The sequence below is a fragment of the Microcaecilia unicolor genome, chromosome 5 (genome assembly GCF_901765095.1).
Source record: "Microcaecilia unicolor chromosome 5, aMicUni1.1, whole genome shotgun sequence".
Lineage (NCBI taxonomy): Eukaryota > Metazoa > Chordata > Amphibia > Gymnophiona > Siphonopidae > Microcaecilia > Microcaecilia unicolor.
In genome coordinates this window covers 185236444-185263696 of record NC_044035.1, presented here as the reverse complement: position 1 = coordinate 185263696, position 27253 = coordinate 185236444, and the positions used below count along the sequence as shown (strand labels likewise).

Genomic DNA, 27253 nt, shown 5'->3' with positions numbered 1-27253 from the left:
AGTTCACACGAGCAGCAAATCACTCTTATTTATCTGTGCCCTTTTCTTTCACTGCCAACAACTAACTCTGCTCTTTCTATCCTGCTGTGCCGTATGCTTGGCACAGACTTTCTGAGTTGAGTTGGTGCATCATACTTCCTCTCTGCCATATTCAAATCCAGTCCAGAAAATCATCTTTTACAGTATTTTTATTTAATTTTATTTTTATTGGATAAACCATACTCAGGAAATATCAGAAACCAAAATCAGCATCAACACATAAATCAGTCTACATATATAACCCCCCCCCCCCCCCCCCCCCCCATTTATTAAGCCGTGCTAGCGGCTGCCATGCACTGCTGACACAGCCCTTAAGTACAAAAGTACATAAGTACTGCCACATTGGGCCAGACCAAAGGTCCATCAAGCCCAGCATCCTGTTTCCAACAGTGACCATCACATGCCCCCTAGTCCTACTATTTTTGGAAATAGTAAACAAATAATTCACATCTGCCCGTTCCACTCCACTTATTATTTTATAGACCTCTATCATATCTCCCTTCAGCCGCCTTTTCTCCAAGCTGAAGAGCCCTAGCCACTTCAGCCTTTCCACATAGGGAAGTCATCCCATCCCATTTATCATTTTCATTGCCCTTCTCTGTACCTTTTCTAATTCCATTATATCTTTTTTGAGATGCGGTGACCAGAATTGAACACAATAGTCAAGGTGCGGTCGCAATATGGACTGATACAAAGGCATTATAAGGTCCTCACTTTTCTTTTCCATTCCTTTCCTAATAATACCTAACATTCTATTTGCTTTCTTAGCCGCCGCAGCACACTGAGCAGAGGGTTTGAACGTACCATCAACGACAACGCCTAGATCCCGTTCGTGGTCGGTGAATCCTAACATGGAACCTTGAATTACGTAGCTATAATTCAGGTTTCTCTTTCCCACAGGCATCACTTTGCACTTGCTCACATTATACGTCATCTCCCATTTAGATGCCCAGTCTCATAAGGTCTTCTTGTAATATTTCACAATCCTCTTGCAATTTAACAACTTTGAATAACTTTGTGTGATCAGCAAATTTAATTACCTCACTAGTTAATCCCATCTCTAGATCATTTCTAAATATGTTAAAAAGCAGCAGTCCCAGCACAAACTCCTGGGGAACCCCACTATCTACCCTTCTCCATTGAGAATACTGACATTTAACTTTGAATAGGATGTCAAATTGCCATGCGGCTTAGTAAACAGGGGGGATAATATACCATCTTAAAGTGAACAAATAGCAAAACAAACAAAATGTGCCCATCATTGCCAATGTGAATATTTATTGTGGGTGTAAACCTTTTTTTTTTTTGCTTGTACCCACATTATGGAATAGACTTCCAAAAATTATTTTTGCTGAATAAAATTTTAAAATGTTTAAAATCCTATTGAAAACCTATTTTTTCAGGCTGGCTTTTGATGTGCAACTGGAAAGTGAGAGGCAAGTACACTAGCATTTCTGGGAACACTTGGGGGTCCTTTTACTAAGCAGGTGTAGGGCTAACGAGCGGGTAGTGTGCACCAAATCGGCACTACCGCAGGAGTAACGCAGGTGCCCTGCGGTAGTTTTGAAGTTGGAGCATGTTGTTTCCCATGGTTGAATATATTTTTCTATGATTTACCATGGGGGACATTCCCAGCCTGTAATCGGCTGCGTGGCCATGTTGGCACACACTGCCTGATTACCGTAGTAAATAGCCGTGCACTACTTTTAATTTTAGCACACGACCTTTTACTGCCCAGTGCATGCCAATTTCATGTGTCCACACTACCACAGGCCACTTTTTACCACTGCTTAGTAAAAGGAGCCCTTGATGCTTACAGATTTATTTAGCTGGGTAGTTGCATACATACTTTTCTATGTGAATGTGGTAGGTCTTTCTGTCTATTTTATGGCTTTCCTTTCCTATTTTATTTCTGTTTAATTTGTTTTATATTGTAAATGGGTTTGTTGTACCAAGCAGTATATCAAAGTTTTAATAAACATAAACATACAGCCTACTAAGGGGCCCTTTTACTAAGCTGCGGTAAGCACAAACATGTGCTTACTGCAGCTTAAAATGGCATACCATGGGGTGCGCTGAGGCGTCCTGCGGTAATCTTTAAATGTGTACGCAAACTGTGCACTTTAAAAAATATTTTTGCAGAGGGGGTGTGTATGGGGGTGGAGAGTGGACATATCTGCTCTAATCAGCGCAGATACACTGCTTCATGCTAAGTGATTAGCACATGATTAGTGCGTGGGCTCTTACCTCCTACAAATAAGTAGCGATAAGGGCTCAAGCACTTATCTTTAATGGCCATGTGCTAATGGGAAAAATTAGAATGTGGCCATTAATACAAAAAATAGGAAATGTGGCCATTTTTCTGCTGTAGCAAAAATGGCCTTAGCACACAGGAAAGACCTGCCTAAGGGCGCACTAAAGCCACTTTTTACCACAGTTTGGTGAAAGGGCTCCTAAGTTATTATGTAATATAGAAAAATATAGAAAAACTATACATAATGGATCTGATACTCAAAAACACATGTTACTAAATTTAGGCACTAAAATCAGGTGACTATCCAGCTTATTTTCGAAACAGAAAGACGCCCATGTTTCCAACCCAAATCGGGAGATGGGCGCCTTTCTCCCGTGGGCGCCCAAATCGGTATAATTGAAAGCCGATTTTGGGCGCCTCCAACTGCAGCCTGTCGCAGGAACGAACAAAGTTGACGGGGGCGTGCCGGAGGCGTGGTGAAGGCAGGACTGAGGCGTGTTTATCGGCCGAGGAGAGATGGGCGCTCGGCCGATAATGGAAAAAAGAAGGGCAGCAGAAGCGAGAATTTGGGCCGCTTTTTTTGGACCCTTTTTTTTCACGAACAAGTCCCCAAAAAGTGCCCCAACTGCCCAGATGACCACTGGAGGGAATCGTGGATGACCTCCCCTGACTCCCCCAGTGGTCACCAACCCCCTCCCACCAAAAAAAAAGAACTTTAAAAACTTTTTTTTTGCCAGCCTGTATGCCAGCCTCAAATGTCATACCCAGCTCCATCATAGCAATATGCAGTTCCCTGGAGCAGTTGTTAGTGGGTGCAGTGGACTTCAGGCAGGCAGACCCAGGCCCACCCCCCCCTACCTGTTACACTTGTGCTGGTAAATGGGAGCCCTCCAAACCGCCCCCAAAACCCACTATACCCACATCGAGGTGCCCCCCTTCAGCCATAAGTGCTATGGTAATGGTGTAGAGTTGTGGGCAGTGGGTTTGGGGGGGGGGGGGTTTGGAGGGCTCAACACCCAAGGTAAGGGGGCTATGGACTTGGGAGGCATTTTAATTTTTTTTAAACTTTTTACAAGTGCCCCCTAGGGTGCCCGGTTGGTGTCCTGGCATGTGAGGGGGACCAGTGCACTACAAATCCTGGCCCCTCCCACGACAAAATGCCTTGGAGTTGTTCGTTTTTGAGCTGTGCGCCTTCGGTTTCCATTATCGCTGAAAACCGATACTGCCCAGCTCAAATCCGCCCAAATCCAATGCATTTGCCCAGCACCAACTGTATTATCGAAACAAAAGATGGACGCCCATCTTTTTCGAAAATATGGTCTGTGCCGCCCCTTCACGTATCCATCCTCGGAGATAGGCGTCCATGGAGATGGGCGTTCGCGTTCGATTATGCCCCTCTAAGGGGTCCTTTTACAAAGGTATACTAGCGTTTTTAGCTCGCACTAAAAATAAACACGCGCTAAACGTTAGAGATTCCCAAATATTTCTATGCGCTATTCATTAGTGCACAAAAAAAATGCTATCATGCCTTTGTAAAAGGACCTCTAAATTTGTCCATTTTTAGCCAAACTGAGGGTCCTAAGTTTTCAGGTGAAAATCTACCTACATTGAAGAGCCTAAGGGACATAGTTATCAACATGGGCTACCGTTAAGACATGTAATTTTATCAACAGGTCACATTTTATGCAATGAGACCTAGTTAATAATAACTAGGGTCAACAGTACAATAACATATCTTAACAGTAGCCCATGTTGATAACTTCCCCCCTCAAAGTTGTGCTCTTAAATTTAGGCTTGCCATTCATTTGCCAAGATTTTTTAAAATATATAAATCCTTATGTAGCAATAGACATATACCTAGATTTTTTAGCCTAATTTAGGAGCCTATGGCTGAAAATCAGTGCTAAGCTCCTAATAACTCTTTTCCTCATCCTAAATCAATTCTTGTTGCACCCAGTTTTTTAGACTACAAAATTTAGGAGTTTACTAAAATTCTGAGCACAAATTTAGGAACTCAGATCAAGTAAATTTTCAAAGAGGCCAATTTATGAGCCTGTCTCTTAAAGATAGGAGCCATGGAATGGAATTTTATAAAGGACACTCAACTCAGGATATGGATATTCAAGTCTAAATGTCAGATATGGATGTCTATGACGTACAACCACTACTACTACTACTACTTATCATTTCTATAGCACTACTAGACATTCGCAGAGCTGTACACTTGAACATGAAGAGACAATCCCTGCTCAACAGAGCTTACAATCTAATCAGGGCAGGCAAACAGGACAAATAAGGACTGAGGGAATTACTAAGGTGGGAATGATAAAATACACATTGGTACTGAACAAGTGAATAGGGGTTAAGAGTTAAAAGCAGCATCAAAAAGGTGGCTTTTAGCCCAGATTTGAAGATGGCCAGAGATGGAGCTTGATGTACTGGCTCAGGAAGTCTATTCCAGGCATATGATGCAGCAAGATAAAAGAAACGAAGTCTGGAGTTAGCAGTGGAGGAGAAGGGTACAGATAAGAGAGATTTACCCAATGAATGGAGTTCCGGGGGAGGAGTGTAGGGAGAGGTAAGAGTGTTGAGGTACTGAGCAGCTGCAGAGTGAATGCACTTGTAAATCAATAAGAGGAGTTTGAACTGTATGCGGAAACAGATAGAGAGCCAATGAAGTGACTTGAGGAGAGGGCTAATATGAGCATAGCAACACTGGCGGAAGATAAGTCGTGCAGCAGAATTTTGAACAGATTGAAGGGAAGAGAGATGGCTTAGTGGGAGACCTGTGAGAAGTAAGTTGCAATAGAAGCGAGAGGTGATAAGAGTGTGGATAAGGATTTTCGTAGTGTGCTCAGAAAGGAAAGGATGAATTTTGGTGATATTATAGAGAAAGAAATGACAGGTTTTAGCAGTCTGTTGAATATGTGTAGAGAAAGGAGTCAAAGATTACCCCAAGGTTATGCTCTGATGAAACAGAGAGGATGAGAGTGTTCTACACAGAGAAAGAGAATGGGGGAAGAGGAGAAGTTGATTCAGGGGGAAAGATAAGAAGCTCAGTCTTGGTCATGTTTAGTTTCAGATGGCAGCAAGACATCCAGGAAGCAATATCAGACAGGCAGGCTGATACTTGGGCCTGTATTCTTGCTGAAATTTCTGGTGTGGAGAGGTAGATCTGGAAGTCATCAGCATAAATATGATACTGAAAACTATGGCATGAGATCAGAGCACCAAGGGAAGAAATATAGATGGAGAAAAGGAGAGGTACCAGAACAGATCCCTGAGGTACACTAACTGACAGTAGGATAGAAGTGGAGGAGGATCCACCAGAGAGTATACACTAAAAGTATGATGGGAGAGATAAGAAGAAAACCAGTAAAAAACAGAGCCCTGAAATCCAAGTGCAGACAGCGTATCAAGGAGTAGGCGGTGATCAACAGTGTCAAAAGCAGCAGGCAGCTTGAGAAGGATGAGGATAGAATAGAAACCTTTGGATCTGGCTAGGAACAGGTCATTGGAGACTTTAGCAAGCACTGTTTCAGTTGAATGAAGAAGGTGAAAGCCAGATTGAAGTGGATCAAGAATAATTTGAGATGAAAGAAAGTCAAGACAACAGTGGTGAACAGCATGTTCAAGTATCTTAGATAGGAAAGGGAGGAGGGAGATGGGGTGATAGTTGGAAGGACAGGCAGGGCCCAATGAAGGTTTTTGAGGAGTGGTATAACTATGACATGTTTGAAGACATCAGGAACAGTTGCAGATAGAAGAGATGACAGTAGGAGATATAGTGCCAAGTAGATGAATGGGAATAGGATCAGAGGAACAGGTAGTTAGTTTTAAGGAAGAAAGAAAATGTGCAGTTTCCTCTTCAGTGATTTCAGAAAAGGAAAAAAAGGAGGCAAGGGGTTGAAGGAGGGTTGAGAGAATGGACTAAGGGAAGGAGAGGTTAGTGACTTGGTTGAGAATTCAAGGTTAATCTTGTGACCCTTATCATGAAAGTGCATTAAATAAAATGGTTTGGGAAACCACTTTCTTTTGGCAGTCTGGTTAGCTATTGCTGGGCATTAGAAATACTTGCATCTTCCTAATATAAAGGATTGGAATGACAAAGACCTTTTTCAGTCATGCCTAAGTCACAAAAAGGCTGCCCTAAATGATGAGATGACTACTGGAGGAATTAAAGCATGCCCCCTCTTACTTTCCCAGTGGTCACTGACCCTCTCCCACCCCTAAAGGTAAGAAAGAAACAGTAACTACCTGCCTCTATGACTGCTTCAGATGTTATGACCAATCCTATTAGAGCAGAGAAGGAGACCAAGGCCCCTATCCCACTCTAACTGGTACACTTGTGGTGGAAAGTGTGAACCCTCCAAAACCCACCAAAAACCTACTGTACCTACATATAGTGACACCTGCACTCATAAGGGCTATTGTAGTGGTGTACAGTAGGTTTTTGGTGGGTTTTGGAGGGCTCACAATACAATATAAGGGAGTAATTGTGAGATGTGTTCCTGGGACCTTTTATGTGAAGTCCATTGCAGTGTCCCTCTAGGCAGTGGCGTACCTAGGGTAGTTGACACCCGGGGCTGGTCATTTTTTAACACCCCCCTCCAAAATCCAGTACTAGGCAAGCCGAGAATACAAAACACTCAGGACCTATAGAGCAATTCTTGCATACCATAAGCAGTAATTTCTACAAGTCACACAAGGAAAAGGAAAGCATCTTAAACACTACAGTGAGCACTAGAACATCAATTCACCTATTGTAAAACGAAACCAGACATAATAGTACAGATAGTCGATCCTGCACAGTCAATGCCAACTGAAAGCCATGTCTTTTTCACAAACACAGATACACCCTAATCCACTATAGAATAAGTAATCATAAACTTTCTATTTAGACAAAAATTAAACTGAACCCCCAAGATGCCAGACTCTGCATACAATGCAACACCACGGAAACAGAAAATGTCCCCTAGTACTGTGCAAAATATAAAGACAGCAGATGTAAATCTGAAAAAACTAACAAATACCAATCACCACTTTACAAATTAACAAATAGAAATAAAACAAATATAGAAGATAAAATAATACCATTTTATTGGACTAATACATTTAGCTTTCAGAGGCCAAAACCTCCTTCCTCAGGTCAGTACAGTATAGTGCTGTTACAGTATCCTATCCTGACCTGAGGAAGGGGGTTTTGTTCTCCGAAAGTTAGTCAAAATGTATTAAAATTAGTCCAATAAAAAGATAACCTTATTTACATGTTCTATTTATAAACATTTATTAACACATCTACAATACTACTTCATCCTAAAGCAAAAAAATAAAAATATATATATTATTTACAGTTTGTTGTTTCTGCTTTCTGCTTTCCTCATCTTCTTTTCACTGTCTTCCTTCCATCCAGTATCTGTCTTCGCTCTCTCTGCCGTCCCCTCCATCCAATGTCTGCCCTCTCTCCCTGCCCCTTCCATCCACTGTCTGCCCTCTCTTTCCCTTCCATCCAAATCTGCCCTCTCTCTGCCTGTTCCATCCACCATCTGCCCGTCTGCCCTCTCTTTCTCCCCCTTCCATCCACTGTCTGCCCTTTCTATCCCTTCCATCCACTGTCTGCCCTTTCTCTCTGCCCCTTCAATCCACCATTTGCCCTCCCTCTCCCATCCATCCAGGGTCTGCCCTTCCTCTCGCTCCCACTTCCATCCAGGATCTGTCCCCTCTCTCTCTCTCTGCCCCCTCTTTTCGGCCTCCCAGTTTCAGCCCCACTATTCCACCAGTCCCCAGTTTCAGCCCCAGCCCCTTTCTCCTACCAGTCCTGAGCTTCAGCCCCCAGCCACTTCTCCCTGTCCCCTTTTCAGCCCCCAGTCTCCAGTTTCAACCCCAGCTCTTTTCTCCCACCAGTCCTGAGCTTCAGCCCCAGCCACTTCTCCCTGTCCCCTTTTTAGCCCCCAGTCCCCACAGTTTCAGCCCCTGCCCCTTTTCAGCCCCCAGTTCCAGTACTAGCTCCATTATACCACCTACTCTCCATTTCAACCCCCAGTTCCAGTCCCCTTCATCCACATGCCTTGCATTAGTGCCCCTCTTTTCAGCCCCAGACCCTTTCTCCCATCTGCTCCAGGCATGGCCCCTTTCTCCCTTCTGCTCCCTTCTCAGACCCCAGTTCCATCTCCAGGCCCCTTCTCCCATCTGAGCTCCCCCTCCCAGACCCAGTCCCCTTCTCCCATCTGAGCCCCCCCACCCAGTCCCAGTCCCCTTCTCCCATCTGAGCTGACCCAGACCCAATCCCCTTCTCCAATCTGAGCCCCCCCAGACCCAGTCCCCTTCTCCCATCTGAGCCTCCCCTCCCCGACCCAGTCCCCACCTGCCCACCGGCTCCATCGACAGACGACCCTCTTCTCCTGCCACCTTGCACCCAGCCTTACAAAAAACATTGCTGCATGCTGAGTCTGACTTCTTGAGGTAACTTTCCAGTTCAGTATTTTGCCTTCATATTTTTTTTATTTCTAGTTCCTTGTGTCATATCTGTTGTCATGTGTTTTTCATGTGTGATCAAGGTACAGTATTCTGCTAGTGTGTAGTATTTGCAGCCCTTTTTGCTTTGTTTTGTTTTTCATTAGGTAGTGTACTGGTGTTTTTGAGCCCGGTGTAATTACAGTGCTGCCTTTCCACGCATAAGGTTGTAGCTCGTCTTGTCCTTGGAATTAGTGCTGTTATGGTTTGGTAAGGTTATGAGTGGGGTTTTGCACAAGTTTGTGTAAAGTGTTTTGCAGTGCTGCGCGGTCATATCTTCAACTCTACTTTCCAAACTGCAAGGGCGTCAAATACAAGAAGACTTTTTCCTCGTCTTTCCGCTACTGAAGACTTACTTCTTTCTTGCAACCTACTCCCCTTGTTCCCCTGCTGATTAATATTCCCCTTTACGTTCCCCACCCTGCTTAGTTTTCCACTGTTAGTCAATGTTCCCCTTGTTTAACCTTTTTTCGCTTTATCTGTACCTTCATAATTTGTACTTCCTCCTAATTTTTTGTAAGCCACATTGTGCCTGCATGTGTGGGAAAATGTGGGATATAAATGAACCATAAATAAAATAAATAAATAAATTTACACTATATCCCAACACCACTACTACCATGAAATCGTTAGGAATTATCCACCCTGATCTTATCCACTACCTTATCAAGAAACAGAACATTCCCACTCAATATAGCAAAGAAAGTCCTTACAAGCACATTCCCTCCAACAAGTGTCCAGAGTCTCCAGTCAGGTTTTACTCAAACTGAAGTCAGGAATAATTGAAATGGTGTCTTATACTGGGTATTCAGATACAATATATACATGGAAATACTTTGAGTTATTCCACATAATAGCTCACTGAGAATCTGTAAGGGCTTTCTATGTGTCAACCTACCTTTTTTTGTTAATATAAATGTCCTGTTTGTTTAATTGTGAACCAAGCACAAATAAATATTCAAGAAGGGGTCTTTACAGCACTGCACTTTCAAAAATGTGTTTCCCATCTCATGAATAGGATGGAGAAACAACATCTTGTTAGTCTGAAAGAAATATTCTACTCGAGTCAAAGTAAAAACTGATATTAATAATGTGGAGTGCAAATCTTCTACCATCCCCCTAGTCATAAATACCCCATCTTTTATAAAATCCATTACTCTGGTGCACTTAGCTGATAGTGTCCGAGATCCAATGGAATTTTATGCCCCAGTAAAAAAAAAAAATCAGATTTCTATAAATAGGTGATAAAAGGGAGTTTTCAACCTGCAGGCTAAAAACTGTAACCAATTTATTCCAAACCACAAGCACCACGGCACACAATGTATTTAAAAAATGTGCTCCCTTTGATATTCCCTACAATAAAGCAGCCACAACTTATATGGGTGGGTTCCTGGCTCTCAAGAGCCATCCAGTGTTGGTCTGAACTAGCCATAAACCAGTGTACTGCACTTCTCTATAATAACAGATTTTATCACAGACTCTCTTGTATCTCCTGTATGTTTATCTTGACCAGAAGTAAGCTCCATGGAGAAGGGACTCTTTCTTATGTGCATCTATACAACACTGAGTAAATCTATACAGCATTGTGTTATGCTTTAGAAGTAATAGAGGTGGATTGGAATGGGACACTTAAGTTTTCTACAGAATTAACATCTCTAATTAATCTTTATTACTGGCAGCTCCCTGTGTCATTGCTAGATATAGGAAGCGTCAGTGAGCACCTGCCCAGGAGGAATGGTTTCCATATTTGGAATACAATGGCAATGGTTAAATTAACACACATGTCACAAGGGAAAATAACCTTGTAGACAACTTTCATATCTTGAGTAAGAAACAGTAGGTGGATTTACTCTTTTTACAATATATTGGTAATGGGTATTTGTCCTAGGTTATAATCTAGTATGACTTATAGTTTGATGGGCAGTACCCATGTATATTATACTGTATGGATATCTGTAGTTATGGTTACTTATTTGCTCTTATTTATTTGTTACATTTGTATTCCACATTTTCCCACCTATTTGCAGGTATGTACTTAGACGGGTATTATGGTATCTCTTCAGAATATGGTGAATTAAGCAGAATTGTTACTTTGTTGTTTGCACTTGATACACCATCTTTGACCATTAACATCTTTTCTATATAGGAGCTGTTTATTTGCTTTGCATACATCAATAGTTTCCAAACCTGGTCCTGGAGGCACCGCAGCCAGTCAAGTTTTCAGGATATCTACAATGAATATTCATGAGAGAGATCTGCATGTAGTGGAGGCAGTGCATGCAAATCTCTCATGAATATTCATTGTGGGTATCCTGAAAACCTGACTGGCTGGGTTGCCTCCAGGACCAGGCTTGGGAATCACTGGCATACATGGATTGCACTGGATGAGGATTTATCCAGTTTGTGTTAATTGTTTTGTTAAGCAGGTCATTTTACTTGTTGTTACTTAAAAATTTGATAAAAAGTTTTGCAATTTAAAAAAAAAGAAGAAGCAACAGTAGTCATTAAAAAAAGTATTTTGGTGGCTGCCAACAGTTTAGGCCAGCCCGTGTTTAAATGTATACTATGCATGCCCAGAAGTACCCTGGTGCCTCAGGGCTGTGGAACTGAGCTGTTATCTGTGAATAACAGAAAGAAAATAAAGGCAATGTGTGCTGCAAGATTTTAGACATAAAATATATTCACTGATCACTATTCAAAAGCATTTATTGGATACCAGCACCTACTATCCAGATAAGTACTGTTGACCAGGATATTCAAAGCAACTATCTAAATGGGTCATCTGAACATTCTTACAGATTATCTTTGCCCTTTGCAAATAGAAGTCAATTCTATGAAGGTACATCTGTATTTAGGTGCCTACAGTAAAGGGCACATATGTGGAGCCTATTCTATATATTAATAATACACTTTTCTAGGACGTAAGTTCAAAAACAGGACAGATCAAAAATTCTAACTTGGCAGCTCTGGAGCAGTGGGCTGAAAACTAGAGAAGTTGGGCAAGTCATTGCTTCTGGTATAACCTACTTTCCAAGATACAGTACCACACTTCACTAGTCAATGGGACTATATAGTACCATCTATCAAGACCAAAGAACTGGCGGGCATGAAATAAACTTACAAGCAACACCAGGAAATACTTTATTACAGACAGGGCAGCGGATGTCTGAAATGTACTCCTGGTGGACGTAGTCGGGACAAAAACAGTGACAGAATTCAAAAAGACATGGGATAAAAACAGAGAATCTCTATACGGTGAGAGGGTGGAATTAAAGCAACACTTAAATGACTCACACTTCAGAATAGGAATAGAGGGCCCCTTTTACAAAGTGGCAGTACGCCCAATGTACTTCCCACTGACATATCCATATATTTATTTTTGTAGTGCTGGTGTGTACCAGGCCAGGGCCGGTCTTAGGGCGAGGCGACCGAGGCGACTGCATAGGGCCTCGCACTCAAGGGGGCCCCACGCGGCGCACCTGAAGTCGCCCTGCCCCGACTGCCCGAGCTCCAATCCCCCCTCCCTTTGGATTTTAAAAGTTACCTCGCAATGACGTCGGGACGAGTTACAGCGCCGGCAGGTAGCAGCAGTCATTGAAAAGCATGCGAGCTGCTCGGCGCTTCCTTTCCCTCGCTCAGCTCTGGTCCCGCCCTCGTGGAAACAGGAAATAAGGGCAGGACCAGAGCTGAGCGAGGGAAAGGAAGTGCTGAGCAGCTCGCACGCTTTTCACTGACTGCTGCTGCTGCTACCTGCCGGCACTGTAACCCGTCCCGACGTCAACGCGAGGTAACTTTTAAAATCCAAAGGGAGGGGGGAGGGAGCTGGGTGGGAGGGAGGGGGGCCTTTGGAGCTGGGAGGGGGCCTTTGGAGCTGGGAGGGAGGCCTTGGAGCAGGGAGGGGGGCCTTGGAGCTGGGGGCCCTAGGAGGGAAGCCGTGGAGCTGGGGGCCCTAGGGGGGAGGGAGCGGCTCGGAGGGAGCAGGCTTGGAGGGAGTGGCGGCCGGCCCTGGAGCTAGGGTGGGGGCGTGGCTAGGGTGGGGCCCCATCAAATTGGTCTGCATAGGGCCCCGCACTTGCTAAGACCAGCCCTGTACCCGGCAGTAATCGGGCAGCGCTACGCGCTGGCCAGTTATTGCCAGGTTAGAGTGAAAGCCCTTACCTCCACCTCAATGGGTGATGGTAAGGGCTCCCCCCCCGAAATGGCCACGTGGCAAGTGCTTCACTTGCTGCGTGGCCATTTCTTTTAAAAAAAGAAAGACCTACCTTTTACCCGCTGCGGTAAAGGGGGGGCCTTGGCGCATGTCAAAAACATATGCCGACACCAGCGCAGGCCCCCTTTTGCTGCAGCTTGGTAAAAGGGGTCCAGAGAGAGGTAAGTTGCATGGAGTTGCAGGTACAACTCTAACCACCTTACTGGGCACACTAGATGGAACATACTGGTCTTTATCTACTGTTGTTTACTATGGGGTTGACATTCAAAGCAATTTATGCAGCCAGTTGAGGCTCCTGGCTGGTTAAATCACGTATGTGGAGCTCTCTGGTGATATTCAGCAGCACTTACCAGATTAGTGCCACTGAATATCACTACTGATTGCTAAACTCAAAGCCGGCTATTTTGTGGGCAGCCCGGGGCAAAGTCAGCAATTAAACAGTTAAGTGCCAGTACTTAACCGCCTAAATTTAGCGGTGGCATTGAAGCACATAAAAGTCAGTCCTATCTTCATGCACTGTCACTTAGGCGATTCAGTGCTGAATATCACACTTAACTACACAAGAGACAGATGGCCACATAAACAAGAATATTTACGTAAGTAATGCCATACTGGGACAGACTGAAGGTCCATCAAGCCCAGCATCCTGTTTCCAACAGTGGCCAATCCAGGCCACAAGTACCCGGCAAGATCCCAAAAAAGTACAATACATTTTATGCTGCTTATCCTAGAAATAAGCAGTGCCAGTGCCAGTGCCAGTGCCCAGACATGGATCAGTACTGAATATCTGAGAATAATGCTGGTGGTGGCTAAAAAAAAAAAAGAAAAACACTCAATGCCGCGGATGAATATCGACCCTTATATTACTATGTAAGTAGCAAGTAATCTTTATTATATAATACCATTACCGTTTTTTTAAAATTTATGCTATGGTGTACAGAATTGTCATTCTCAGTTTGGGGTGCTCAGGTAAAAGCTAGTATGCTCAATGCCAACACTTACACATTGTGTGCTACACATTGGGAGCTCCAATTTAAGTTTCTTATATATTCCCACATAGAGCCTTCCGAGCTATCTTGCATCCTACAGATGATTGTCCCAAGTGTTCCCATATTGGTGCTAACCTGGGCCATATGTTTTGGATTTGTCTACTGGTGTCCCGTTTTTGGACCCAGAGTTTTGCCCATGTTTCTCAATTTTAGAACACTAATTGGAAGCCATCCCTGCCTTATTATTTGATGTTTTTTGCTTGAGGGGTACCCCCCCTCCCGCAGGCATGAAAGCATTCTTAAAGCGAGCATCATTCATAGGCATGAAGGTCATTCTTAGTCATTGGCTTACATCAGACTACCCTACAGTGCAGCAATGGCATTTATTAATGATTATTCAAACTATATCAATAGTAAAAAAAGGCCCGTTTCTGACACAAATGAAACGGGCGCTAGCAAGGTTTTCCTCCCACCCTGAAAAAAACAACTTCAAAAACCTTTGTCTTTTTTTTTTTTTTTTAGAGTATGTCCTTCGCTATGCCTCCGTCCCTGCATCCAAAATGTGGGTGTTCCTGTGAGAAGGACATCCATGCGTTTACTATGCCTCTGACACCCTCTTTATTTAGATTTTGGATCAGAAGTAGCAGCAGTGGGATTTGAACTGGCCACCTCTGGATTGCAAGACCAGTGCTTTAACCACTAGGCCACTCCCTTGAAATTTGGCCATCCCTGTGGGGGGGGGGGGGGGCAGTATGCAGGTCCCTGTGGGGGAGGTATATGTGTGTCAGCGGAGGCATAACGAAGGCATGGACATCCTTCTTTCAAACATTTTGGACGTCCTCAACTGCCCCCCACAGGGATGGCCAAATTTCAAGGGAGTGGAGGAGTGACAGAGTGGTCTAGTGGTTAGAGCACTGGTCTTGCAATCTAGAGGTGGCTAGTTCAAATTCCACTGCTGCTACGTGTGATCCAAAATCCAAATAAATAAAGAGGGAGTCAGAGGCATAGCAAAGGCATGGACATCCTTCCCACAGAAACATCCACATTTTGGACGTCCTCAACTGCCATCGCTTTCCCTCCTTAGGAAGGAAATCGTGTGCAAATGGGCTAACAGCAAGCAGCTCATTTGCATGCAATTTCCTTCATGCCTGCCCGTTCCTTTCTGGGTAAGGGAAGGACTTTTTCCATTCAGTTAGTGGGACCAGTGCACTACGAATACTGGCTCCTCCCAAGACCAAATGGCTTGGATTTGGTCGTTTCTGAGATGGGCATCCTCGCTTTCCATTATTGCCGAAAACCGGGGACGACCATCTGTAAGGTTCACCTAAATTTCATGATTTGGGCGCCCCTGATCGTATTATTGAAATGAAAGATGGATGTCCATCTTGTTTCGATAATACGGGTTACCCCGCCCCTTTACAGGGCCATCCTTAGAGATGGGCGCCCTTAGAGATGGGCGCCCCCATTCGAATATCCCCCTCGATGTCACCTAATGGCCTTAATGGTCCCATAGAATGGGAAGCATTTTATTAAAGATATTGCAGCGTGTCAGCACATAATATGCATAAGGAGGAGTCCATCAGTACATAATGATGGGATAATTAATGCTATATAAAACTAGAAAGCCATTCTGTCCAATTTTCAGTCAACACTGGTGATATAAGAAAAAATAAATTTCCCCTGAAGCGGGATCGAAACAGGGAATCTCCCTGTCAGGGTTATTGAAAAGGAGCAGCCATGGATGAGGACTACAATTAAGGATCAGTGAACCACATTGGACTAAAAGGGTGTATCCTGTGGTTCTAAGTTTGAAGCTAAGTTGTTTTTTTTTCCTCATCTACTTGGTCGTACTCATTTATTATCAAGTAGAAAGGGCTCAGTTTATATTACATTGTACTTTCTATAGGTAGACGTTGTCCACGTCTTAAAATATGCCCTCTGTTTTTTAGCCACAGCATTTTTTCTCCTCATAGGAGTTTTTTACGCTGTTGTTTTCGGAGGAAGGTAGGAGAATCTGTGATGTGAAATCCATTAAAAGTGAGACCAGTTTCTAAAGGTCACTTCGATATCTGAGGTTTCAATTATTAAATTTCATTAAGTTGAGGTGGACACTTTACCTATATGAAATATACATGAGAGCCCTTATTCCTATATTTATTAATGATCACATTGAGCATTCTGGAGCGACAAGACATTCAGGCTCTTTCCTCGGCAAAACAAGACCAATTTCTATGCCTTTGGACTTGGGAAAAATCCACAATTCCAGGAATAACATGTATAGAATGTTTGTGCATTTGGGAAGCTTGCCAGGTGCCCTTGGCCTGGATTGGCCGCTGTCATGGACAGGATGCTGGGCTCGATGGACCCTTGGTCTTTTCCCAGTGTGGCATTACTTATGTACTTATATTCTGGGACACACTAACCCCCTCTAGTGTGCAGCAGAGTATTGAATGGTTAATGCCACCTTTGTTTGGTACAAGTACTACTGGGTGGGAGGGAGGGGGGAATATCACTAGTTCACTTAATAATGTTCCTTAATTTTCTGAAGATGTTATTGATTAACTAAATGTTTGTATATTACTTCATTCGATTATTGCTTTTGTGTCATGTTTTGTGGTTCTTTTATGAACAATAAAAATTTTATTGGAAAAAAACATTTATTCTAATCCATTTAGAAATACATACAAATCTGTCAAGAATCTTGGAAGATGAAATATCATTCCATGATGGAAAATGAAACAAGTCATAGGATATCATCGGATAACTGAAATGTCCATTTCACACAACAGTTTACAAAGCGGAGTCAAATATATATTAAACTATGCCACAGATAAATGTGGATGCCAGCAGGATACCTCATGCTAGAGAATACCAGTGAGAAGTTTCATCTCCAGTATGTACTGTTGATATCCATGCATCACAGATTAATATGATTCCTCCTATGCCAATCTAGATAATAAAACTTCAGGAAATCACTGAATCAAATGCCAAAGACACATCAACAAACAAAAACAAATGATTTGTGTTTCAGGACTCTAAACCCTTCAAACTACAGTCAAGTGTTCTATGTGTTTTATCTTGAATATGTATCTGCTTTCACTCAATCATTTCCTTCTGTCATATACATTCATTTTTCCTATTGCTTTCTGAACATATTATTAAATAACTACAGTTAGCAATGAAGTTTGTTTTATCTGTTACATCTAAAAAAAAAAAACAAAAAAAAAAAGGAAAATGGACCTGCTTGATGGTTCAGTGTTAAGAACTGCCATGCAGAAGACCTGGATTTGATTTCTTGGAAATGTTTCTGGCTCCCCAGGCTGGCAAGGGCTGGAAAAATTACATTTATACCCCTGGGGAAGGGGAGAAAGTTTCAACCACCACTCAACAGCGACATCTTATGATTTTGAGCATTTTGGGAATGAAAGGAGATCTAAAGTAGGTAGGGTTACTCCATGGCTCCAGGTCACCCAGGAAAGGCTAACCAAATCTTGGTTACATCTCTCTCCTTTATAATTACTAGATTTATAGTCTTTAAAATTACTGCAAATACAAGATGCTATCAGGCAAAAATAGGACTAAATAATTTTGTCCATATCTGAAAATCTCAATTCATCTGATAACCATGATGGTGATATTACCAGTTTAATCATGGAGCCCACAAAGCAGGGGCGTATCTGGACTCTGGCGGTAGGGGGGGCCAGAGCCAGAGGGAGGGGGCAAATATTTGCCCCCCCCCACGGCGCCACCGATCCCCCCCGCCACTGACAGACACCTCCTCCCCTCACCACCAATGACACTCTCCACCCCCTCCCGCCGCCGCCAACCCTCCCCCGCTGCTGTCACTTACCTTTGCTGGCGGGGGACCCCAACCCCCCGCCAGGCGAGGTCCTCTCTTCCATGCAGGCTGCAAGTTGCAATGCTTCCTGTTCTTCTGACGTCCTGCACGGACAACGCGCAGGACGTCAGACTGAGTTCCAAATTCTGAGTCTGACGTCCTGCACGTTGTACGTGCAGGACGTCAGACTCAGAAGAACAGGAAGCATTGCAACTTGCATCCTGCACGGAAGAGAGGACTTCGGCTGGCGGGGGCTTGGGGTCCCCCGCCAGCAAAGATCGGCGACGGGTTTGTGGCGGGCGTGCGGGAGGGAGGGGGAGGTGGAGAGGGTCGATGGTAGGGGGGTCCAGGGCGAAATCTGCGGGGGCCCAGGCCCCTGTGGCCCCACGCAGATACGCCCCTGCCACAAAGGGCAGCTGAACCAGTCCTAGGTCTCACTTACTGCATGTAGGAAATCAGGATATTGCAAGGAAGTCAGGATTATAAACCCAAAATGCAACAGGAGAGATATTTAAAGAATGTCAGTTTTACTGCCTTTTTTTGTCACTGGCATTCGGGGATTCTAACCAATAGCTTTATCTTAGGGCTTTGGTTTCTCTTCTGTTTCTCATCTGACTGACCCCACCCTCTTCCTGTGAGACTGTCATTGGAATATTATTGTGTTTCACTTACATATTCTGATATTTGTCTACATTTGCTTATTTCCAATCTGAAGAAGGATTAACTAATCAAAAAACATATTAAGTTAGTCCAATAGAAAAGGTATCATCTTATTTTCTTTTCTCTGTTTTGACTTATTTCTATTTATTACCTTTAAGAGTCCTAAAAAATGGAGTCTATCAATGTTTTCAAGATGTTAGTATTAAAAATCTTGGCTATTAATGTTCCAACATGCAACATTTTATCAAATTTAATTTATTCTAAAATAAAACATTTATCTAATTGTTCTGCCCAAAAAGGCACACCAGAACCATTATCTCTGCAAATCAGCCTATTCATCAGCTGTCCAACCACAGCTTAGCAATGGGGCAGGCTGAGAAAGTACTAGGGTGGAGTGGGGGCGGGTGGAGAGAGCAGTATTATGGTGTTGATCCAATAAATACTGATTTCAGTTTTATTTTTAATAGTATTATAAATGAGCAAGGTAGAGACAATAACCCAGTGTTCCTCAAAATTCAGGCTGTCAACTGGATTGCCTGCACTGACCTGAAGGAAAGTAATTAAGAATGAGATTGACAAAGTCAATGAGAGGCATCCCATACCAGCCAGAGAGGCCTTGCAATGCACCCTTCTCAATTATCTATAGGTGACTTAGAGGGAAAACATTTGACCAATAGGGAAGCAATGAAGCCTCTGCTTTAGTGAACATCATACAAATTAAGAGCCTCTGCCATGGGTTTGCTTTTCAGAAAGATACATATGTACAAAAAAATCAGCTTACTGGCAGTCTGTGGTTCTCAACCAGTTTTGGGAAACACTGGTGTGTCCTCAAGAGGTGGGAGCTGTGTCACAAAAAATTTGGTGTAGACAGCAAGCCTGTGTTTCCTTTACAACCATCAGTGCCTGAAAGCTGGGAAGACCAGCAATCTTGAAAGTCAGGTTCTTGAAATCCTCATAACTGGTCCCCAGTACTATTTCCCCACTTCCCCCAAAATAACTGTTGCCTCCAGCTCCAATTGAAAATGTTGCAGGTCTGCTGCCATAGGTTCTGTTTGCTACAGTGGGGGAAATAAGTATTTGATCCCTTGCTGATTTTGTAAGTTTGCCCACTGACAAAGACATGAGCAGCCCATAATTGAAGGGTAGGTTATTGGTAACAGTGAGAGATAGCACATCACAAATTAAATCCGGAAAATCACATTGTGGAAAGTATATGAATTTATTTGCATTCTGCAGAGGGAAATAAGTATTTGATCCCCCACCAACCAGTAAGAGATCTGGCCCCTACAGACCAGGTAGATGCTCCAAATCAACTCGTTACCTGCATGACAGACAGCTGTCGGCAATGGTCACCTGTATGAAAGACACCTGTCCACAGACTCAGTGAATCAGTCAGACTCTAACCTCTACAAAATGGCCAAGAGCAAGGAGCTGTCTAAGGATGTCAGGGACAAGATCATACACCTGCACAAGGCTGGAATGGGCTACAAAACCATCAGTAAGACGCTGGGCGAGAAGGAGACAACTGTTGGTGCCATAGTAAGAAAATGGAAGAAGTACAAAATGACTGTCAATCGACAAAGATCTGGGGCTCCACGCAAAATCTTACCTCGTGGGGTATCCTTGATCATGAGGAAGGTTAGAAATCAGCCTACAACTACAAGGGGGGAACTTGTCAATGATCTCAAGGCAGCTGGGACCACTGTCACCACGAAAACCATTGGTAACACATTACGACATAACGGATTGCAATCCTGCAGTGCCCGCAAGGTCCCCCTGCTCTGGAAGGCACATGTGACGGCCCGTCTGAAGTTTGCCAGTGAACACCTGGATGATGCCGAGAGTGATTGGGAGAAGGTGCTGTGGTCAGATGAGACAAAAATTGAGCTCTTTGGCATGAACTCAACTCGCCGTGTTTGGAGGAAGAGAAATGCTGCCTATGACCCAAAGAACACCGTCCCCACTGTCAAGCATGGAGGTGGAAATGTTATGTTTTGGGGGTGTTTCTCTGCTAAGGGCACAGGACTACTTCACCGCATCAATGGGAGAATGGATGGGGCCATGTACCGTACAGTTCTGAGTGACAACCTCCTTCCCTCCGCCAGGGCCTTAAAAATGGGTCGTGGCTGGGTCTTCCAGCACGACAATGACCCAAAACATACAGCCAAGGCAACAAAGGAGTGGCTCAGGAAGAAGCACATTAGGGTCATGGAGTGGCCTAGCCAGTCACCAGACCTTAATCCCATTGAAAACTTATGGAGGGAGCTGAAGCTGCGAGTTGCCAAGCGACAGCCCAGAACTCTTAATGATTTAGAGATGATCTGCAAAGAGGAGTGGACCAAAATTCCTCCTGACATGTGTGCAAACCTCATCATCAACTACAGAAGACGTCTGACCGCTGTGCTTGCCAACAAGGGTTTTGCCACCAAGTATTAGGTCTTGTTTGCCAGAGGGATCAAATACTTATTTCCCTCTGCAGAATGCAAATAAATTCATATACTTTCCAAAATGTGATTTTCCGGATTTAATTTGTGATGTGCTATCTCTCACTGTTACCAATAACCTACCCTTCAATTATGGGCTGCTCATGTCTTTGTCAGTGGGCAAACTTACAAAATCAGCAAGGGATCAAATACTTATTTCCCCCACTGTATATAAATTCTGAGAGGCATATTTACAGATTTTTGTGTTGCTTCACGGTATCTGGCAATGGAGGGATTTTGTATTGTTGATACTGAGGTGACACCAGAATTTGAATATATATTTTGTTTTGTTGTATGACAAATGAGAAATTTCATGTGTACAGTTCTTTGATATGGAATAGGCAAATTCATACTAAACTTACAGTTAAACAATTAAATATTTAGGCGTGCTTTGTTCAGCTGTGAATTATAGTGTTCAGTGTGTCACACGCATGAGCGTTGTCTGTCAGGTGTGTCACAACAGAAGAAAGGCTGAGAACCACTGGTCTAAGTTAGTATCTGTGCTGAAGTGGTCATCCTTTCCTACAGAAATCCAGCATTCATACTACACGAATAAAACACAAACATGAAATGTATGCTGTATCCATGATGAAAACATGGAAAGCTAAGGTAGACAGTACACTCATTGCACCTGTAATCACCTGGAATTGTATACAGCATACACACTGCACATGGGGGTAATTCTGTAATAGGGCATCTATATGGCACCTATTCTATAAAGGAAAATAAGCGCTTATTTTCCTTTAAAAATACCAGCACAACTGGGTATACACAAGCAGGCTGGTGGAAGTGTGCATGCTTTAATCCATGCCTTAATCCCAAAGATACAAGTTAAGTGTGAGTCCTGCCAAGATTACGTCTATGTGTACACCTACCTGTGAAATACTCACTGTGTAAGATATATGCATATTTACAGTACAGCGCTTAGGTGGAATTTTGGCACTGCAGGTTCAGATGTAAACATACACATATATATGCCATTATTCTAAACATGTATACATGCATAATCAGTGCATAAATGTTAGTGCTTGCTTTGTAGAATTACCCCCATGCTGCTTGAGAAGTTTGCTGTACATGAACTGCACCCATGGATTTTGAGAACGCCAAATCAAGAGTTCGCCTGGAGAACTTTTCTAGTTCTGCAGCACAGTCACATGGCGGGGCCTCCTTCCCCAACCAACATAGGGCTCACACATATTCATTATTCAACAATGTTATGTATAGCCATGATAAACAATAAATTAGCTAACCATCAACATGTCGATCCTAGACCTACCTCTCTTCTGGATGATGATCCTCAGCAGCGGGTTAGCAGAAGACAGTGCCTTGTGGTAGTTGTCATCGTTGTTGATGGGCAGTAAATCCCCATGAATATCTGTATATCCTAAAAGCACATCCATAAAAGGGATCTGGTGCACTGTCTGGATCAGCCGGTAGAAGTCCTGGAAGCCCCCAGCACTTGATCTCTTGATGGCAAAGCGTCGAAACTCAGCATCAAACTGCAGGAGAGGTTTAATAAGAAAAAGGAAAGGCACAGACACGTGAAGGGTAATTCTCAAAAGGGACACCTATTTGTACGCACCAAGAATGTGCCTATTTGGAGCCTGTTCTGTAAGAAAAAGTAGATGCCTGGTACTGCTTGATTAATGCACTTAGATTATTGTATTTTATAATCTATGTGCCCCCACCCACGCTCTGCCTCCTATGTGAATGCGCACCAGTATAGCACGTGCCATCACATATTGGCACATACTTATAGAATAGGGTGTAGCTAAACAATGGTTATTTATGTGTGTATGATTACACGGCACATAACTAGAATATTGGTATTTACCTGCGTTCTTTCCACCTAAATCTAGGCAGGATATTATTGAATTATCCCCATAGAGGGTAATTCCATAGCAGGACACTGACAATAAGAGGGTAAGCGAGTACGTATTTCAAGTCTATTCCATAAAGAAGAGCAGGTGTCCAGTTTTCTATACTGAATACTAGTGCCATCTCAGCAGCATGCACAAATTTGGGTGCCATATATAGAATCCAGAGGTAAGTGTATAACTGCTAGCAAGGCGCCTATGCGCTATTCTATAAGGGCATGCATAAGTGGCATAGCAAGTAAATAAAACAGTGCATATATATGGGTCAATGTAACTGAATGTGGAGAAGTAGCCTAATGGTTAGTGCAGCAGGATTTGATCTTGGGAAGCTGGGTTCAATTCTCACTGCAGCTCCTTGTGACCTTGGGCAAGTCACTTAATCCTCCATTGCCCCAGGTACAAAAACTTAGATTGTGAGCCCTCTAGGGACAGAGAAAGTACCTGCATATAATGTGTACAGTGCTATGTATGCCTAGTAGCACTATACAAATTATTATTAGTAGTAATGTCCTCTTTTCATATTTAATCATTATTATTTTTGTTGTGGGTATTTATTTCCTATTGCAATTTTTGGGTAGGTTCTGCTTGAACATATATATGTAAAAATCTAGACAGTAGAGAGATCCCAAAAATAGAGCATATAAATGTCTGAATTTATACAGAGGAAAGGCCTTGAGAAGCCCCCAGCATACAAACAAAGCTTAAGGGGCTGGACTTCTTCATCATTGGCCAGAAACCCTCTGGAGCAAATCTAAATGGTGTTATCAGTTCAATTACTTCACTTGATACAGCAAGATTCACACCGAGTTTCACTTAACTTAGTCAGGTGTTTTATCATGCGGGTTCTTCCTACACCTCGACCACCACCAACAATGGCCGCTGTTTCGTGGACCTGCCTCAGGGTTCAGGGGTCATTCTGAATGACGATCGATGCGGAGAATACACAAGGACCACTGAACCCTGAGGCAGGTCCACGAAACGGCGGCCATCGTTGGTGGTGGTCGAGGTGTAGGAAGAACCCGCACGATAAAACACCTGACTAAGTTAAGTGAAACTCGGTGTGAATCTTGCTGTATCAAGTGAAGTAATTGAACTGATAACACCATTTAGATTTGCTCCAGAGGTTTTCTGGCCAATGATGAAGAAGTCCAGCCCCTTAAGCTTTGTTTGTATGCTGGGGGCTTCTCGAGGCCTTTCCTCTGTATAAATTCAGACATTTATATGCTCTGTTTTTGGGATCTCTCTACTGTCTAGATTTTTTACCTGTTCAGATCAATAGTTTTAAACATATATATGGGCAGAGCATGGGTGAGGTCCCCCATTTGTGTATCTAACAGAATACTGTAAGTGATGTGAACTCTTGTCACAGTTATGCCAGGTATATGGCTGGTGTAACTGCAGGCACCTAGATTTTAGGTGACCTGATGCCAGATTACACTGGTATTCTATAATGTGAAATGGGTGCCCAAATGCCATTATAGCATAGGATCTCATAATTTGGCATCAGGGTTCCTAAAAAGATGTGGCCACTTATAGAACTGCCCTTAGGGGTTGTAAAACAGAAGAAAAATATCTCACATAGTTGTAAATAAAGGTTTGTGGTGCCATAGCTCAGAAGACGCTGGTTCTGAATGAGATGGAAGATCATGGAAGCAGAAAAAAAACTGAGCCAAAAATATAAATATCAAAAAGAAAGCTGACCACCCTATGACATGCCCTGATATACGTTTCTGTAGTTTATGGGGGGGGGGGGGGGGATCACTTTAGGGCAGAGAGCTTGTTGTCAAATTAGCTATTTGATTCTTGAAAGCGTTAGTCCAATAATAACGTATCACTTTATTTTCCATTTTTTTGTTTTTTTAATTTGTATTTATTAACCTTTAAAGTGGATTAATATTGCTACCACGCTACCCTAATAAAAATCAGAAATCACATTGGCAGTATTGCAGAAGCTGACCAGGAAAGTTTAGGACATTGTTTAGGACAACATAAAACTTTCAGGTCTGAAAAGGGTAAGACAGATTCCAAACAAAACAATTTGGGCATCTAAGAGTTAGTGAACAAAATAAGTACCGATGAGGTTATGGAACTACCAGGACTGGTTTTAAGATGTTGGCATCATAAGCAGGACCAGAGAGCAGGTATTTGATGCCTTCAAAATTTGGTCCCCCAGGCAATTGCCTATGGTCCCCTTTTACTAAACTGTGTTAGGTGCTAATGCGTGCCTAACACAGATTAAAATGGCATACCATGGGATGCACAGGCTAATCTGGGCGCTAATGATATTGGTCATTTTTTTTGGGGGGGGGGAGCGGCAGCATGTGGGCACTCCAGTGCTAAACAGCACATTCACATTAGCGCTTGCTAACTGGTTAGCGCAGGATTACCGTATCAGCTCATATTGCCTACAAAATGAATAATGATAAGTACTCAAATGGTGATTTGTTTTAAGGGTCACTTACTAATGGCAACATTTGCACATGCCATTAATATAAAATATTGAAGATCAGTCATTTTATAGCTGTGGTATAAATGGCCTTAGCTCATGGGAAAGACCCACCTAAAGGTAAGGTAAGGCCAGTTTTGGCAGCATTTTAGTAAAAGGACCCCTATGTTACCTATGCTTAAATTCCCGGCCTGAGAACAACATACTGTGCCTGAATGTAACTGGCCTTGAACTATTACTGAAAACACTTGAACTAAACACCTACCTACTGCACCTATCTCTTCCACAGCATTCCAGCTTGCTGGACGTATATTAGAAAATACAAATAAATAAATAAAATCCAAAGCAATTTGCGACAAAAAGGTTGAAACTTCATTTCATTTTATTATAATACAACTATTAACAGCATTTCTAAGTAGCTACCAAATTAACCACCATAGATAACGTACCTTACACAGCCACGGCATTTAATTAAATAGCATAAACACCACACTGAAGCATGGTCCCCAGCCCCTGTATTTAGAATTCACTGTGGAAGACGCCAGTATTTGACTTTTTTGCCCCGCAGCAGCTAAATTGAAAGACTGCATTTCCTTACACGACTAGCAGGTCTTTGATCTATTGTCAATCACAAATCAAAGAGCCTCCTTCCCTTCCTCCTCTCTCCCCCCAAATACTGTCAGTTTCCTATGAGGACAGGCCAGTTGCTCTGCAAAACCTGCGCGAACATTGCAAGTCCTTTCTGTGCCAGTTAATGGGCCGATCGATTCAGGTAAAGTACCTACACTGCTTCCTAGAACCTCACAGCAGAGAACCACCGCCCCCACCCCGAGACACCAAAAAATCTACAGTTCCAGCCGAGTGATTCTTCCAACTTGCCATGCTAGAGGAGTGAACAGCATTCCAGCCACAGTTTGCGCAAAACTAAGCCATTTGGAGAATTAACCCCGTGATTCCCCAGCCTGGAAGTGGCTGGAATACGTCCCCGATGTCAGGTTGGACCGCAGTGGGAACAGAGAATAGCCTGCTCCTTACCTTTTCCTGCTCTCCTTTTCCCGGGACAGTGGCTAGAACTCTATACCTCGACCGATTTCTGCAAGTGTACAGTTGTGTATACAGTTGCATGCACAGTATGCACGGATGATATCTCCTGCAGCCTGGAGTCTAACCCTAAGAGCAGGTAGGGCTTGGATGGAGGACGATGAAAAGGAGCTTATGGGGAAAAGAGCGTGGAAAAGAGAAACGAAGATAGGATAGGATGGCAGAGAAGAACTGGAAAGATGCAGGAAATGACATGACAGCAGCCACAGAAGATGGAAAAGTAGAGGGGTGGGGGTTGTATGGGATATACAGATGGAAAGAAAGAGCCATACCGTATGGGAAGGGATACGTTTACAGGGAATGCAACGGAAACAAGACGTGAAAATCAAATGGGAGAGAATGAGGGTGCTGGTGGTGGTTAAGAGAATGACAGGGCAGCGCATCCGCCTTACTTTGCTTTTCACCTCGATGATGCTGTCCGTATTCCTGGACGGTGTCCGGTTGTGCTTCGCCATCCTGAGCCTAATGGGCCGCACGCTCCGATGCTCCACCTGCCCCCCGCCAGCCCCCCTGCCGAGCGGCGCCCGCCCTCTGCCGCCACCTCTCAGGTCCGCACTGTCCGCTCCTCCAGCGCGCAGCTGGGATTTACACCGGCCATGACGTCACCTGCGGCCGGGCGAGGGAGGGGCGGGGGAGGGGAGACGTAACAAAGGAACGCCTTTTAACAACGTCGCCTAGGCAACCTCGATTATGCCCACCCTGCCCAGGCAGGGGCTGGGGACTGGGGGTGTTAGGAACTGGGCTGGCGTGCAGACAGAGCCTGTGTGCAGAGCAGCAGCAGTATCCTACAGGTGCACTTGTTTTGCCAGTGGGGGCTGAAGAAAGAAGTAGTGTCTTCAGAAG

The 27253-nt window shown here is 43.6% G+C and overlaps 1 protein-coding gene across 3 annotated transcripts in view; it reads right to left on the bottom strand.

The window, feature by feature from the left end:
• PARD6A (par-6 family cell polarity regulator alpha) overlaps positions 1–26885 on the bottom strand; it is a 322963-nt gene extending 296078 nt beyond the window's left edge. For 2 of the 3 annotated variants that reach the window (XM_030203655.1, XM_030203656.1), the window contains exons 1-2: positions 26803–26885; positions 22263–22485 (exon numbers count right to left, since the gene is read on the bottom strand). In XM_030203655.1, coding sequence (XP_030059515.1) covers positions 22263–22485; positions 26803–26865 — 286 coding nt within the window. In that variant the 5' untranslated portion in view covers positions 26866–26885. The remainder of the gene's footprint in view (positions 1–22262; positions 22486–26802) is intronic. The other variant, XM_030203657.1, reaches the window with a different exon arrangement.
• Between the last annotated feature and the right edge of the window lie 368 nt (positions 26886–27253).